Raw genomic sequence first — 18,372 nt, 5'->3', positions numbered from 1 at the left:
TATCATCAAGTCACCCATGATTACGTTACGTGAAATTTTTACGATCGAATCACTTTTCTCCCCTGAGACAATATAATCAGGTTCTGCTTCCTTGTTCAGACGTCCCAAGTCTCCCGATTTGAGCGGGAGACTGTCGATTTTTCATCGTTCCTCCCGATCGCCGGGACCAATCTCCCGATTTTCAGAGCGGTATCAGTAATTTTCTTATTATTTTTAACTCCCGTGGATTTCCTCGTTCTATCAATATATGGCTGAGTATGGCTGGTCGATAGTAGTTCTAATAATGATACCAGATGGCAGTACGGGGCACAATGGCCAGTCATGTGCTCCTCTTTGGTCTATAATACAGTCATTCTCTTTGCAAGCGAGTAACATTCTCTTTGGAGTAACCTAACCTCAGAAGTAGCACAGCATAGTCGTTCTACCCGGGCCAAGATCTGCAGAAGTGCTCGTGTTTCTTAATATTTGTTTTGGCCAAAATGTCAAAAAAGAAATATGATGCAGTGTTTAAGTGCTCATAGGGAAGAGTTCCCATGTTTGAGTGAATCCAGAAAGGGCCCAACGTTCACAATCCTCTACTATATATAGGTGTGATTTTTCAGTTGCGCATGCCAGGAAGTGCGATGTACTCAAGCATATACAAACAAAAAACATAAGGAGAGTGTCCAGTGTGTAGAAAGAAATCAGAAACTGAACTTTTCGTGTAAAAACCAAGATGTAAATCTTGTGACGAATGCCGAGGCGTTATTTACATTATTTATAGTAGAACATAACCTGCCTGTAAATTGTGCCGATCACGCGGGACCTCACAAAATGTTTCCTGATTCGGAAATCGCTAAATGATACCGGTGTGCTAGAACGAAAACAGCGACTATCATTTCAGAAATGTGCATGGAAGAAAGGGCAAAAATTGTATCACATTTGCAGGTGAATGCCTTTTCTGTTGCTACTGATGGTAGCAATAAAAGCGACTTGAAGATATATCCCATTGTTGTAACATTTTTATAGGCCTGAACTCAATGAAATTCAGAGTTGTCTACACTCTGTGCCTAATTTAGAAGGGGACGCTACTGGAGCTATCATTGCCAATCTTTTGCTCTCAACTTTTCTGGAATTCTGCACTCCAGTAAATAACTGCCTAGCTCTTGGTGCTTCAGTAATGGTAGGATTAAAGAATGGTGTGGCAGGATGTTTGAAGTGGGAAAATAGTAACATAATCATCGTAGGCTGCTCTTGTCACCTAATTAATCTTGCTGCAGAGAAGGGTGCGGCGTGCTTGGCCATAAATGTAGATGAAAGTATAATTGATATATTTTATTACCTGGAAAGGAGTGCAAAGAGGAAAGAATTTCAGACTTTACACAACACAGAGATCAGGAAAATTCTGAATCATGCGCCTACTCGATGGTTATCACTAAGAAGGTGTTTAGATAGGATTTTGCTGCAGTGGGACCCTTTGGTTACTTTATTCAGGAGCGAAATTGTGAGTGAAGATTCTCAGATGGGAACTTTGAAGACTTACAAAATTCCTAAGCACAGTTTAAATGCAGATGTGTCTTGTGTGTCTGAAAAGGTGAAGGATTGTCATAACATTTCATCTCACTCCTCAGTTAAAGGAAAACCCAGTCATCAGTTTCACAAAAAAAAAAATGAAACTACTGATGACACTAAGAGCCATGCATTGCCACATGAAGAACAACTGTTCATGCTTTTTTCATCAAATTTACATATCTGTTTGCCTTTTTATGTTAAGTTTTATGGAGATCTTTAAGAATCCAAACATAGCTCTTCAGTTAAGTATGCCGCACATCCACTTATTGAGATCAGTTTTGGAGGAACTGTTGAAGAATGTGATGGCAAGGTTTGTGAAACCACACGTTATTAAAAGCTCCTCCTCTCTCCTTAATGTAGATTATCATACTCCAGCAAATCAAAAGGATGTTTGTGATCTGATGATAGGGAACTCTGCAAACTCTGCGTTTGTTTTAGTGAACACCTTGAAGTCTGAGGAAAAGTGCATATTCTTTAAGTCCGTTAAAAAGTATTTCTGTTCGTGTGAAGCTGAAGTTTTAATTAATGCAGAAGTTGCAAATAGTTCTGCTATAAGTAAGGCATCATTTTCTAGCCTTAGATTTTTCATTTACAAGTGTCCAAACATTTTGACTAGTGAAATGGAATATTTGGATAAAGAAACTGTTATTCTGCACTCCCAGTTCTGTAACTTTCAGCTCAAAGAAACAGACCTGGCAAAAGGAAGAATTGATGTTCAATGGGCATTGGTAGGTCAGATGAAATCAGCTGATGGTGTACTTAAATATGACAGACTCTCTAAGGTAATGCTTGCTATTTTATCGATTCCACATAGCAATGCAGAATATGAAAGGATTTTTAGCAGAGTCACAAAGACAAAAACACAGTTCAGGTCCTTGCTGTCTGAACAAACTTTGGAGAAACTTTTAACCTTGAAATCAGTTCAGCAAGGCAAGTGCTTTGAGCAAAAATTTAGTTCCGAGTTTCTAAAGAGGGCTAAGTCAGCTACTGGTGTGTTGAACAAGCCGTAATGTGATCACTAGGGGGCGGATTTCTATGACCTAAAAATGTATGAAATATGTATGCATTTATGACCTAAATATGACCTATAAAATTCAAAATATGACTTAACGAATAGCATCTACATTACATAGAAACACTTTTATTACGATTGCTACAGGCTTCAATTAACTTAGAGTTTAAAAAATTTAATTCTTCGAAATCTTTAACCCAAAATCAACATATTAAATAGTAATTGACCGGGCGAGTTGGCTGTGCGGTTAGGGGCGCGCAGCTGTGAGCTTGCATCTGGGAGATAGTGGGTTCGAACCCCACTGTCGGCAGTCCTCAAGATGGTTTTCCATGGTTTCCCATTTTCACACCAGGCAAATGCTGGGGCTGTACCTTAATTAAGGCCATGGCCGCTTCCTTCCCTCTCCTAGCCCTTTCCTATCCCATCGTCGCTGTAAGACCTATCTGTGTCGGTGCGACGTAAAGCAACTAGCAAAAACAAGAATATATTAATTGAAGGGCTGCCTAGAATAATATTGTAAGTCATTTTTTTCATGAAGCACTCATCAAAATTATTTCATACCTATATTCTTGCATATTGATGAATAAGAAAACAAGATATAAGCAATACAGCAAACTAGTGCATGGATATATTTGCATGAAGAACAAGGCATGTAATATGATACCTTTCTAGTGAAAATGTTGTCAGAAGGTGACTTACATTATTCTAAGCAGCCATTCAATTAACTGTAGCACATAGACACCATTAGATTGCAAACATTTCATATAAACATATATAATAACATTTTTAAATTCTTCTTATTCCTTCTCCTCCTCTTCTGATGTTGTTTCTACCTAGCAAGTGTCATGCGGTCAGGGTTCTATACCTTAATTAAGGCCACGTCTGCTTCCTTCCCACTTCTAGCTTTTCCTTTCCCATCGTCGCCACAAGACATATCTGTGTTGGTGCAATGTAAAGCAAAATAGGAAGAAAAAAAGAAAGATATTTTTTTCCCCACAGAAGGCTGCTGACCATCGTGGATTAAGTTTTCCTATTTTGAGTTTCTTATGTCAGAGGTACCATGTTGTGGATGTTGAACCGCTATTGGAGGTTCCGCATCCAGGATAATCTTTTTCGCCCAGATCATCATTTCCCTTCTATCTGTTTGTCACTACAGAAATAGGCTGCTTGCTTGTGTTTTGCGAGTGTTAAGACTTCACACGATTTCCTGTCTCTGCAGAGTACCACCTCATTGGTGATGTGGTCTATCCACGAGACCTTGAAGATTCTACAGTACTTCCATATTTTAAAATTAAAATCTTTAAGATAGAATATTGAAGGACTCGTATGGTTTTAATGTTTCTTCAATATTATAATGTAAAGACATTGTAGGGATCAGAATTCTACCAACAAGTAAGAACACTTTTATGGGATGAAATGATTCCAAAACTGGCCAAACTGATGATGTTTAACAGCTATTTCATACCAATATTGACCTATGGTATTGAAGTGAGCATCATCATAAAGAGAGATTCATCAAGACTGCAAGCATCAGAGATGAAATTCCTTTAGATCCACCATCCAGAAGACCAAGATGGACAAATTAAGAAATGAGGAGGTGAGGAAAGAAGGCGGGATAAAGACATCGCTATTAGACCGAATCGGCACATCCAGACTACGGTGGAACGGGCATGTGATTAGGATGGAGCCTACAAGAACAGCCAGAATAAATTTGGAAAGACAGGTGGAGGGGAAAAGACATGCAGGAAGACCTAAAACCTGATTTAAGGTCATGATCAAGGTTGATCTAGTTACCAGAGGATGGACAGTCGATGTTCTCCATGACAAGTTGTATATGAACTGGAAGAGGCTCGTTAACAGTACCCAGGAAACTGGAACTGTACAATGATGATGATATATTGTCCAAGAGAGGTATTAGCCTAAGTGACCACGGAGGTCCTGAAACAAGAATACAATTACTTGCATTGTTGATTATCACTTTGCATAGTTTAGTTCAGGATTGACTCGCTATCTTGTGAAATACGAATAGTGGTGGAGATTGTTTAGTGAATCCTTAATAAGATTTAAGGAGATGTCATTTAGAAAAGTTTAAGACAATCTGAGGCTTTTCATACAGTATGTTTCCATGTCAACAGCGGCACAGCACCCCTACCTCCAAACAGTATTCCTATTACACACCAGTTTTCAAATGGAATGTATTATCTTTATCTAAAGCTGGATTAATTTACTTCAGGCTGTTGATGACCTATTACTAGGTCGAAACTAGTCCCTATGTAATTTTCATTTTGTATTGAAAAGGTGGACCAATAATAATATATTATTTTACTCTAAAGCTGGATATGAAATTGGTTGTTTATTTAAATTTGATGGATCAGTATGAATTAATATGGCTTTCTTCTTTTAACACATTCTGGTCTGGACTGTAAAATATCCACCAATCTTTGTGGTCTAGGGATCAGGGATTATTGATGTATTTCAAGCAGTTTTCTTTGGCAACCATTAAAGTTATTTGTGAGCTTGTTTAACATTAGATTGGGTTGCCTTTCTTTATTAATTTGGTATATAAATGTTAAACACAACTTGCGCTGGTTATTCTCCTAATTTAAAAAAATAATTGTGTCTTCATTAAAACAGAAATATCACTCAGTGGGTGTTATACATATTTTTGTTGCAAAAACCAAACAAATTTTGGCATAAATAGGGTAGAACAAGTTATTTTTAATATCAAACCTCTACCATTGCATAAATGCCCCCCTGTGTAACACATCTCCATGTCGTACTGCCATGTCAGAGCAATGTTGGAGATAATCTCCTAAGATGGAAATCCTTGAAAATGTCGCAGAACATTGACTTGGCTTGACTAAAGCTTCTTGGAATCATATACAGTGTTTTAACATGCAAGAGGTTGCAACCGCAGCAGTTTGCTGCCCTTTTTAAATATTTGTTAATAATTTCATTGCTAGCCACTGTAGGGCTTAGGGCTCTCGTTTCATCCCTCCCCCCCCTCCCCCTCTCTCTCTCGCCTGACGTTGATTATCGTCAGTGTATTGCCTGCTGCGTTCCAGAGTAGTTTACGTTTTCTTTCACTCTCGCATCTGCCGCAGCACATTGCCTTCATGCGACCCCTTGCATAGTGCATACTTACGTGACTGCATTTCCAAGTAAAGTTCATGAGGTTTATGGTGGCTTTCAGTGAAGTGTGGTGCTGTAGTTTTATCTTGAAGTGTGACCGAATCATTTATTGAAATGTAAAAATGCAAACGTTGAGGCAAATTGTTCATGCGCGACCTCTCGCGTTCTTTAAAAACTCACCTAAGTTTACTAGATGTTGCAAAAAAATTAATATTCTTACATTGAGAAAATATTGTTACTGGGTAATTATGTTAGTACTAGTTGAAAAGCAGTTAAATAGGATACATATTTATATTTTTATCAGAGCATTTTTTTTTTTTTTGCTAAGGGCTTTATGTCGCACCGACACAGATAGGTCTTATGGCGACGATGGGATAGGAAAGGACAAGGAGTTGGAAGGAAGCGGCCGTGGCCTTAATTAAGGTACAGCCCCAGCATTTGCCTGGTGTGAAAATGGGAAACCACGGAAAACCATTTTCAGGGCTGCCGATAGTGGGATTCGAACCTACTATCTCCCGGATGCAAGCTCACAGCCGCGCGCCTCTACGCGCACGGCCAACTCGCCCGGTATCAGAGCATTTACCGCCAGAGGAAAATAGCAGCTCATTAAAATATTAAGCGTGAGCAATTTTGCCTTTGCGCGACCTCTCGTGTTCTAAAACGGATGTGACCTCTTGCATGTTAATAGTGGAAGCCAGTTCTTTTCTGTTTCGCCTTAGTTAATCTGTTGTTGTGAAGTTTTTCACTCTATCAAAAGTAATGCAGGATTAATAAAACAGAATTTGAAAATATCTTTTTCAGGTATTTTTAAATTTTAATTAATCATGCATTAGTTTTGACAGACTAAAAAAATCTTCACAAAAATGGATGTTATTATCCTTCCAAAGCCTTCTGCTAGCTATGCTCACACTTAGACCAGAACATAATTTCTGCCGTTGCAGGTTATGCTCGCACTTAGACTGGATTGTGTTAAATTCTATATCTTGTCAGCCCCTATAAACTTACCAGCTCCCAACTTCATCTGGAGGGTAGCCTCCGCACTCATGTAGGAAAAAATACCAGTGTAGTTGGTCCGTTATCGAACATTATGAAATTTTCAGCTAACTCATTCCTGGTTGCCAGTGTTTCGCCTCAGTGTGCTAAGTTGGGCTCATCAGTTGATAAATAGCACACCTACCAAGATGCATGGCTAGTGCATACCGTGGAGGTCACTGCGTAGACTACTTGGAACCACCGGCAGTGCCAATGCTCTATGAGAAATGTTTCTTTATATGGAAGATTTATAAACGCAGAACGAAAGAGAAAAGGGAGAAAGAATAGAAGATGAGAGGTGATAGAAGGCACAAATCACACAGAAAGAGAAACGAAACTCAAATGGCTGTATACTGTATATGCACTGAAACAGGAACAAACAAATATTCAAATATAATTCAAAAACAAGAACTCAAGGAGGACAGGACAAAGATAAGCACAAAAATACTATGGGATGAGAACAAATTCTGCTGTTAATTTGATTTAGCCCTATGTGGAGACCAGGAAGTTTCGCGATGTATGGTCATAGTTGATGGTAATCATGGAAAAGAAAACTTTTGATATAGCCTTCATCAGTAGAGAAATGGTGAGTAGCTCCTGAGGTATTCATGGACACTCAGTGAAAGAGAAAAGGCGGAAAGATTAGTAAATAGGTATGATTATATGATGATATGACTGATACCTGGCTTTACACTTTTTTTTATCAAGACTGAAGATCTGTCAAAAGTTTCCCTTGGTAGGTGTTGATACTTTTTGTATCAAGACTGAAGATCTGTCAAAAGTTTCCCTTGGTGAGTGTTGATGCCCACCCTCCTGATGACGCTGAGAAGCAAAAAGAGCTTGTCAGGGCCCGAGAAGAGATGGATGTAGAACAACTGAGACTGATGAAGAGAGAGCCTGTCTATTTGAAGATGACGTGTTTTAATGTTTCTTTCTGTTTCCTCTTTCTGTTTTTCCCTCTTCCTACCCTGATCAGTTATTGAGCATTGTGTTCGTTTTCACATTGCTATCTCTGTATGTCCGGCTCCATGGCTAAATTGTTAGTGTGCTGGCCTTTGGTCGCAGGGGTCCCAAGTTCGATTCCCAGCCGGGTCGGAGATTTTAAACTTAAATGGTTAAGTCCCTTGGCTCGGGGCCTGGGTGTTTGTGCTGTCCCCAACATCCCTGCAACTCACACACCACACACAACACTATCCTTCACCACAATAACGCACATTTACCTACACATGGTAGATGCTGCCCACCCTCATCAGAGGGTCTGCCTTTACAAGGGCTGCACTTGGCTAGAAATAGCCACACAAAATAATAATAATAATAATAATTATTATTATTATTATTATTATTATTATTATTATTATTATTATTATTATTATTATTATTATTATTATTATTATTATTATTATTATTATCTCTGTATGACATGATTTGACACTCATTTCCCATACAGTTGTCAAGATATGAATAGGTGTTGGAAAACTGGTTCTAGGATGTAACTGATAATATTTATGGTTACCTCTTAATATTGTTTTGAAATGAAACCTTTGTCTATTTAGAGCATTGTCCACCATACTTTTAAGTGATTCCACAACACACCTCAGGGAACATTGTTTTAATAGTTGGACTTTGGCTATTTGTTCCAGAGCAAGAGAATGGTATTCATGTGTATGAACTTGAATTTTTTCTTATGGTAAATTATTTTGTTATATGTTATCCTGTTAACATTCTAAAATGAATCACAATATGATCAAATTAACAGCTGTTTGGTAAGTATTCAGGTTGATTACCTGTTAATGTATGTATATTATTCTGTGTCATTTTAAAATCCATTTATGGGGCATTTGGTACAGAAATTCTGATATAAGATCTCATAAGCTGCTAAATTTTAGTTAATTGAGTCATGAATTTTTAATTAGAATAGTAGATTGCAAGTTATATTTCTAGCCCTAACTGGCCTTTTATTGCATCCATATGAATAGAATTCGAAATATAAAAGAGAAAAAGAAGGTAATTAAGGATTTAAGTTTCTCTTATGTCTATGAATGGCCCATATAATTCTCCTAGTGATTCATACTCATTTTAGTCTGATGATCCTAATATGAAGTGTAATTATAACATACAGGAGATGTTTTGTCGGAGAGAACTATGTTGTTTTTCGGGATATTGAAGGCACTTTGTTGTTAGCTTTATTAAGAAATGTGTTTTTTCTTTCTTTTCTAGTGGCTGGTCTTTGTATGGCCTTGAATGCGTGCCATCTACCAACATGATCATCTGTGGACTTTCCTCTGCATCATATTAAATAACATATGCCACACTGACATGAAACAAAACAAGCTTAGTTCTAAGAGAGGCTTTTCGATGTCTGTCTTGCTTAACAGGTCTTCATTGTTGGGGTTTGCAGATGATGGTGCCAGAAGCAGTAGGTTTTTAAGATGCTGATCAGCGAGTGCTGATCGATGCTTGTTTCTCCCCATGTTTATAACACAAAAGGATTTTTCTCATATGTATGTCGATCCAAACCTACTGCAGTTTTGTCTCACAGGGCTGGAAACTGTTAGGAAGGAAGACATTGGATCCAGTACAGAAGACAGTTTTACCATATTTACTCATCTTGGCTTTTCAAGACGAAGAAAATGAAAAAAATAAATCTCGCATACAAGACCCCCCCACGATAAATCGTCAGAGAAGAACAACGATTCCGCTTCAAAGTTCGTACAAGCCTTATGCAGCTCTGATGACAAGACACAAATCTGTGAATAGTTTACTCTGTACGACCCACGCAATGAAAACACGTCCAAGTCATGCGGTACATCTGTATTTCATAGTTAAGAAATGTCCGCCTCCGTAGCGTAGGCCTACTGCAGCTCTGATGACGTCGCACAAATAGATGAATAGTTTCGTGTCCGACCTGTGCATTGCAAGCTCGCATCAGTCACATATATGTGTCTGTGTTTTGTGGTTAAGAATGTCCGCCAGTGTAATGGTTAGCACGATTAGCTGCCATTCTCGGAAGCCTGAGTTCGATTCCTGGTACTGTATTGCCAGAATGGCAGGAAGGTTGATTTGCGGTAAAAATGGTACATGCAACTCCCTTCCACTGGGAGCCTGTCTAAAAAAAAAGAGCTGCACCACCTCAGGATGAAGAAACAAGTTTACTTTATAGACATGATACAGACTTTTGGGCTTATGCCATGTCAAGAAAATAAGAGATTCCAATGACCAGTTTTTACGTCTATAACATATTCAGCACCTTGGCATCCCCGAAAACCATCGAAAGTAGTTAGCAGAATTTAAAAACAATAACATTATTATGCATTATTTAAAGTTTACTGTTTTAACTCACAACTAATGTACAATAAAACGATATGAAGTTCCCATTAAAAAAAAAAGTTGGTCAGGCTTGTTTATCAGCTGCATTTTGCACTATTTACTCCAGCATCACTACGATAATTGCAAATTTCGTCAATTTCTCCCCTGCCTGGTAAGTTTTTTAAATTTGGTTTTCGGGGTTACAGTCTGAAAAGGGGGTCAGCGTAATTAGCTCAATGGCTTAGGACAGCCCCCCCTCCCCCCCCCCCCCATCCTGAAGGTTAAGGTTTGAATACCGGGTTGAGATTTACATCTCAAAGATCACTTGGCACCCAGCCAAAATTAAATGAGCCTGGGTGGCTCCAGGAAATCCAGAAACAGCTGGGATAAGCTGAAGAAAGGTGGTGTTTTTTTTTTAATTACATCTTTTTCTTTTTTGCCGGGCTGAGTGGCTCAGGCGGTTGAGGCGCTGCCCTTCTGACCCCAACTTGGCAGGTTCGATCCTGGCTCAGTCCGATGGTATTTGAACATGCTCAAATACGTTAGCCTGGTGTTGGTAAATTACTGGCACTTAATCTCTGTCTTTTGTGGAGTGCCCGTAAGGAGAAGTTTCTCTACGTGCACGCGCACATACACACACACACACACACAGAATCTAACCCTGTATGCTTTGCTCATCATACCTTTCCACCAGGCATTCTGTAATACATGTGTAGAATAAGTAAGCTGGCAACTTCTTTATGCGATGCCACTGTTCAGGTATCTTTCATGAGTAAATATCCACTGGCACCTCTCTGTTCAAGAGTTTTATCAGGACCAGTATCTATAACCTGACTGTGTAGTTCAGCTAGTTAGATACTCACCTCTTTTTCATGGTCATGAGATCATCTACCAGCTCAGTCGGGTGGCACTCAGAGGACTTTTAAAATGAGAGAGATGTGTGATTATTTTTTTATTCATTATAGAATCTCATTTCATGGCAAAGTTCTGGCACTCTTCTGTCTCTTAAAATTGATATTAGTTGAAGAAATGGTAACCTCACGACATTATTGTTTTTGTTAATCAGCTTATAATTGATTCAGCATTGCAATTGTAATTTGTTTTTCCTATTGATAGCAATTGATATGTAATGCCCCATTGCTCTAATTTGTGTAACTCATTTGTTTATGCTGTCATGCAGATGTCATGCTTATTAAAAGATAAGAATTTCGTTGTGCTCCGTATTGAAGTGAGATTACTATTAAGTTCATAGAAGATATATGATGGTTCAACCTTTCAATACTACTAAAATAAGAAATGTAAGTTTTACATTCCTACTTAATCTTTAAGACCATATAATGGAAGGCTTTTCGTTTTGCTTGGTTAGCATAATAGTGATCTCACTTCACTACAGAACACTACGAAATTCTTACCTCTAAATAATTATGCTAACTAAGCAAAATGAAAAGCCTTCCATTATATGGGCTTAAAGATTTGTGGGAATGTAAAACTTACATTTCTTATTTTAATAGTATTGAAAGGTTGAACCATCGTATACCTTCTTTCAACTTAATAGTGAAATGTCATGCTTGTTAATGGGCTAATAGACAGTAGATATAATATTTTAGAACTGGCTGGAATGGTGACTAAGAGTGAAATCACAGTGAATTTTTTGCATACAACATGCCTGTGGTGTTTTGTATATTAAATAATGGAAAACACAGATTATTGTTGTTGTTGTTATTATTATTATTATTATTATTATTATTATTATTATTATTATTATTATTATTATTATTATTATTATTATTATTATTATTATTATTATCATCATCATCATCATATAAATTCAAAGTTTTGATAGACTGATAAACTTCAAAATGATATATTAATGAAGTCAAAACTGAAAAGTTTAATTATGACTTGAACTGTACTTCATTAACCCTCCATTAGTGATGTGATGTTTAGTTTCTACCTTGGTGACCAGTCTCTCTGACTGACATTTTTATTTGTTTAATTTTTAGGGTAATATGTAAGAAAACTGAATTATACAAATTTGCAGGTTCTCATACTCTGTCTAGAACACAAAATAAAAAAATTATCTTGACTTGTTAGCCATGTTCATAAAGGTAACACATCAAAAATTCTAGAAATTAAAAAAATCCTAATGTGTCAAGCTTACTTTTGCTTGATTTCTACTTGTTAATTAACAAGTAAAAAATAGAACCAATCACGAAAAACACTAAGTTTAGTATGTTACTTTGCTAAATTGTAATAGTACAACAAATGCATACAGTACAGTTTAATGACAGTCTCTTAGACCGAAATTGTTAAGAACTTCCAGAATGATGAATAAAGCAGATGTTGGCACAGCTGTTGCAAGAAGGTGCGTGAATGTACTGCGCCTGCAATTTTTTGGATGATGTTTCAAACATTCCAGTGAACCAGGGGTCACTAACGGGGGATAAACAAAAGAATGGGCTGTAATTTGTCACAAGTTGTAAAGATCATTTTCGTTAGTCCTTTTTATGTCTTCAATACCTTTTCCTGTTACTTTGTGGAGACAGAATCCGGACAGTGTGACATTTTATATAAAAACATCAGTAATGTTTCTGCTGTGGAGTTTTGTAATTTGAGATTTTAAAAAAAATGTTAAGTGAGGTACTTCACACTTATATTTTTCTCAAAGACAGATGTTTATTTTGGATTCTTGATTAATGGCAACTTTTGTACTAATTCCTCTCATTTATTTTCACTAATCCCCATTCTGATGAAATATGCATTTTACTTGCCCAGTAGAGTGCGATTACTAGCTGATGGTACAAACCTGGACCAAGCCACGAGCTAGAAGGGGAAGGAAGGTAGTGGAGGGGATAACTAATGCTGTGCTACTCAGAGCAAAATGAAGACTTATCACACTAACGCAGTTGCCAGCCGGTCTGCGGACAGCAGAATGAGAAGCTCAGATGAGGGCATTCAGTTAACCAGGAGTTGATGTGAACACTTTCATAGCAACTAGTTAAGTGAATAATCCTCCCCTCTCATTTACGCTGCAGCACATAGCGTTGTCTGCATGCAAAACTCATTTAGTACACAACTAAGGTTTTGTGCCATCAGATAGTAATCCCTCTCTGTGAAGTATATTGTGATTAATTTATTTAAATATAACAATAATAAATGTTTGCTGTTGGAAGTATTGTATAGAAAGAAATGATAGTATGTATTAACATGCAATTTTAGAATTTAACTGATGACATCACAGATGTTCACCATATTGTTCATAGCAGATTCTTATTGAAAAAATTATTTTAAACTTTTAGTAAGTTTAAGCAACCTCGGAAATGTTTGAATTATCCTGAACATGGTTGTCATTGTCATAAGACTTGTACTTTTGGAAAGGTATATTTTTAAAAACAGAGTCAATGTATTGGCATAAATTTCAGTGAAGAAATTTGGCTCTGGAAAATCAGTATTGACACTGGTAATATTTCAAAAATATTTCTTCACATATTCTATGTTGTTTGCTCAGTGAAGAAATTTGGCTCTGGAAGGAAAATCTGTATTGACGCTGGTAACATTTCAAAAAAAATTCTTCATATTCTTTGTCGTTTGCTTGTACCTGAATGTAAACTAATCCTTTATCTATTCTCGATTTTTCTAATGAAGTACCACTTTAAGAATTAATTTGATGTTCATTTCCATTTGTACAATAAAAGTTATTTTTTTAGTATTTTTATATTGTCTCTCTGTTCGATCCCCCTAATATCTGAATATTATTGTATGAAAATAAGATAGATAGACAGCTATTTATCTTCAAAGGACAACAATGTAGCACACTGGTTCAGTTTTTTCATTTCTTACGTTGGCTGAAAAGACCCACTCTCGAGTGACAGTATGTGTTTCCAACCCCTGTCCTGTTTTGGTATGGGGTTGTATATGAAATAAGAAAAATATTTGTAGTGATTTTTTATGACCGGATGCCCTTCCTGATGTCATCTTTAACAGAAGAGTTAATTGAGACGAAATAAATGAGGTGATAGATGGTAGTAGGAAGGAAGAGGATGAAACCCAGTGCTGGCAGCTCCTTTCGAATAGCACCAAGGGGTGTGCTCAAGGCTTTACATCTCCGTCCGACGAATTAATCACCATCAACAGCGTCATATGCTCTCACTTCATATGAGCATTGCGAAGAGTTTTGGAATTTAATACAGGCTTTTGGCACACAATCTTGTGATTAGAAATGTATACCACCACCTCTCCTACCCTGCCCTGATGGTGAACATTTTTTCGACCAACAGGACTCGAACCAGCTAACCACAGTGTCGGACCATATAGACTTGTCTCTTGAGTGACAGTCCCTTGCACAGTAATGGCACATGAAGTTCTCTGATCTCTTCACTATAGGCTTGTTGCTCCTTGTTGTGACAGCAGTGGCGGCTCGTGGCTGTAAAGTATGGTGAAGAGGAATAACCCGTTCGGTTTCGAGCGACAGATTTAGGAACTATGTGTTGTTTTTGGTTGTTTTGTACTCGTACGTGTGACTGGCGGAGGGTCCAGCATGTGACCAAAAATGTATACTGACTGGAGTGCTGTGTAACGTCACAGCGCGGCAACCCTGTGGCTGCCTTTGCTCTACAATGTAAAGTAGAGATAAGATCTGACTGGGAGACTAACAATTATGCAAGTGCGGCACCTTCTGGAAGAGCTGGACATTTTGTTATGTTTTCATTTACGACGCACAGCTGTTTACTGACGCTAGAAATCGAAAATAGCTGCAGTCGCTTACGTGCGGCCAGTATCCAGTATTCGGGAGATAGTAGGTTTGAACCCCACTGTCGGCAGCCCTGAAAATGGTTTTCCGTGGTTTCCCATTTTCACACCAGGCAAATGCTGGGGCTGTACCTTAATTAAGGCCACGGCCTCTTCCTTCCCACTCCTAGCCCTTTCCTGTCCCATCGTCGCCGTAAGACCTATCTGTGTCGGTGCGACGTAAAAAACAACTAGCAAAAAAAAAAAAGAAATCGAAAAGGTTATAGTAGTAAAGAAAATATATATTTAAATTGTTTTTTTAATAATTGAACTCGCCTAATTTTTGCACATCAAGTCGATCCTCCAGTCCTTTAAAGCTTCAAACTTGTCAGTAATGTCTTCATAGAATGGTTGTTTGTTCTTTAACTGCAGAAGTAGTTCGTTCTGAATAGCAATATTACCCAAATAAGAAAGTCTCTCTTCTGAAATGGCATTTCTAAGGTATGTTTTTATACGTTTTAGGGAAGAAAAGCTTCTTTCCACTGATGGAGTAGTAGATGAGATGGACAAAATAAGGGAGAACAATTTATAAGCGTCCGTAAAAATACCTTTATCTCCGTGAAACATTTGGAACATCTTTTCAGTAGAAACGTCTGTACATTTTCATCGGCATACAATATAGAGAGTTAGTTTCTTAAGCAATGCATCTTCGGAAACACAGATCCAAAGAAATTTTGCACATTTTCAAGAGCGCTAGAAGGAAAGCACATGTTGTATTCTTCAAATTTTGTGTTATCGACTAAGCAAACAAATTTAATTTTTTCACAATCGTGAAATCTCTCATCAATTTCCATCAAAATGTTATCCAAAATTTCAAAATATAAAACTCGATACATCTGAACACATTTGTCCTGAGTAAGGGTGCTATACTCACGGGTTTGGCGCATATCCACCATTTTGCTGGCCTTTTCAAATGAAAAAAACCTACAACCTGTTTTCCAGTCATTGACCGGGTCAGGGATGTAATGACTGAAGCAGATATAGGCTGTTAGTACGATGGGGTCGCCACTCCCAAAGTGATTTATTAATGAATGATAGATGCTATGAAATGAGAATGGAGAGTGTTGCTGGAATGAAAGATGACAGAGAAAACCAGAGTACCCGGAAAAAAACCTGTCCCGCCTCCACTTTGTCCAGCACAGATCTCACATGGAGTGACCGGGATTTGAGCCATGGTATCCAGCGGTGAGAGGCCGACGCTCTGCCGTCTGAGCCAGGGAGGCCTTTTCAAATATAATTAGAAAATGTTCATCGGTCCTCTTGTTTCTCAGAAGATCACATGTTGTTCTTATTTTTGATATACAATAGCTCACATCCAATGACTTCTTTTGCAAAATATCATAGAGAATATCAGTTAAACAAAAAATGTCATGAAACCCTACTGCCAGAAAAGTTAATTCAAAACTGTTCATGTCCTGAAGAAAGCCTCTGGCAAGTAGAATACATTTGTCACCGGACTCTTCACTAGTAACTATATTTTCAAAAACTTATTTCAGTTTTCCCCAGTCATCTACAATTACACTCAATAATTTTGAGTTCGAGCTCCAGCGGACAGGAGTCACAGTTGGAATGCGTGGCCCCGATACAGCAGAAATGGTGTAAGTTCTCTTAGCTAAGTGATGGAAAAAGGATGGTATTCCAGAAATTGATGAAAAAAATATATATGACACTTTCGTATTGTTTTACAACTCTGTTACAAGACCAAATTTAATTGGTGCACCAAACAGTGTACAAATACTGCAAGAGGAGCTTTCTCTTTCATCTTTCTCTGGGGTCCATTCAAATGGCCAGACATCACGTATCATCATCGTAACACTGTCCTACTAATTTGTGCTCGTAATTGAATGGTCCCAAAATTTTGTCCAATAAAACAAACAAAGCATCTGAGGGTCTTCCAGCACTTACATCATGGAAACCTAAGAAACGTTCCACTATAGCCCCGTCAACATTAACAAACCTCACAATTACAGAACACTGAGACACCCGTGTGATATCTGCCGTATTGTCCACCTGAACAGAAAAAAATCAGCACTCGTCAATTCTGTTTTTACGAAATCATCGATGTATTCTGAAATGCACTCAATTAACTCATTTTGAATACTCTTTGATTCACCACTAAACGCACTTTTTATCTTAGAATACTGCTTTTGTATTTCTGCAGGGCCCCTTAATAACAGCAATGTTAACAATACCTTAAAATTACCACGATTTATTGAATTTAATGTTTCGTCATGACCACTAAAAGCTAGTTTTTGCTTACTTAAATAGAGCACTGCATCAATTACCAACTGAAGGAAAAGCCTATTTAAACGTACATTTTCATTGAACTGTACGATATACAGTCTAGCATTTTTCTTCAGGGTATCAGAGATCGTATTTTGGTTTCTTTCCAAAGTCTTCAAATCTGGCTGGCATTTTATATGTTCTGGAGAGTCTGAGTGCTTATGTAAAGAACGTGTTATGTTCAAAAGGGCTGAAAATCCTTCTTTATTCCATATGCTAAAAAGCAAGCAGGGCCAACAAAACAACTTCTGTAGAGCTGGAGAGGAGCGCAACTATGGAAATTCCTTAAACCACAATCATTTGAAACTAAGACTGTAAGATTTACCGGAATGTTTTACTTCTTTTGTAGCACAAATTTGCAGTGATTCAGTAGGGCAACCAAAATGTAGAACTTCATTCTGATCTTCGTTTCTCCAACGTAAAAATGGTGTTTCTAATAAAATACACACTGTCATAAACAGGATGCATGTTTAAATGAAATAGCACAACACTACAAATGAACCACGATGCATAAATACTTGTACTTCACACAGGATGATGCAGGGAAGACGAAACATTCCGATCTTCCCTCAACTTCACTTGCACATTTCACTATGAGTAAAGTACGCGGGTGACGTCATGGTTGTCATGGCAACCGCCAAGGCCAAGCGGTACGAGGAAGCACTTGGGAGGTTGAGCCAGCTGCGGAATCTCTCGTCTTCATTCAATCTCGCGCCCCGTACTGTGGCCGACAGCTGGCGCTTTCGTTAGTTCCCCTGGTTCTCATCAAGTGATGCGAGCTCTTGGTACAAACAAGCATTTTCTTTCCGTAAGACCAACAAATGTCATAAGAAAACTAAATGTTTAAAAAAAATCATTCTGGTAAGAATAAATGGTGAAGTGGCACTTCACCTACTACACCTGAAAAGCCGCCCCTGTGTGACAGCCGTCTAAACCCTTGTTTCGTACAACACATCTCAGGAATCCTTGATGTTAGCAATTCTCTTTAAACTTCTAGGATTTATGCCAGCCAGCATTTAGAGTTTCTTGCAGACATCTTTAAGACTTAGGTATGGTCTTCAAACTGCCTTGGACTCTTGAGTATTTTTCCATAAAGCAGAACTTTTGGCATTTGTTAAAGATCCACATGCCTGATACGACTTGGCCTTCTGAGCCACCTGTGCCTGAGTAAGTTCTGCATACCTGAGAAACATGCAGTATGTAAGATTTCAGTATTGGGCACTCTGTGCCTCCATGAAATCTGGAAGATCCTCCTTAAACAGCGGTGA

The 18,372-nt window shown here is 38.0% G+C and overlaps 1 protein-coding gene across 1 annotated transcript in view; it reads left to right on the top strand.

Moving 5' to 3' along the window:
* Grip128 (gamma-tubulin complex component 5) overlaps positions 1–13,296 on the top strand; it is a 334,747-nt gene extending 321,451 nt beyond the window's left edge. The window contains exon 17 of the mRNA XM_067152174.2: positions 8,945–13,296. Within this exon, the coding sequence (XP_067008275.2) occupies positions 8,945–8,991 (47 nt within the window). The 3' untranslated portion in view covers positions 8,992–13,296. The remainder of the gene's footprint in view (positions 1–8,944) is intronic.
* The last annotated feature ends 5,076 nt before the right edge of the window (positions 13,297–18,372 follow it).

This window comes from Anabrus simplex, chromosome 8 (genome assembly GCF_040414725.1).
Source record: "Anabrus simplex isolate iqAnaSimp1 chromosome 8, ASM4041472v1, whole genome shotgun sequence".
NCBI classification, from domain to species: Eukaryota; Metazoa; Arthropoda; class Insecta; order Orthoptera; family Tettigoniidae; genus Anabrus; species Anabrus simplex.
Note: the sequence above shows the minus strand (reverse complement) of the source record. Positions and strands in the feature narration are given on the sequence as shown.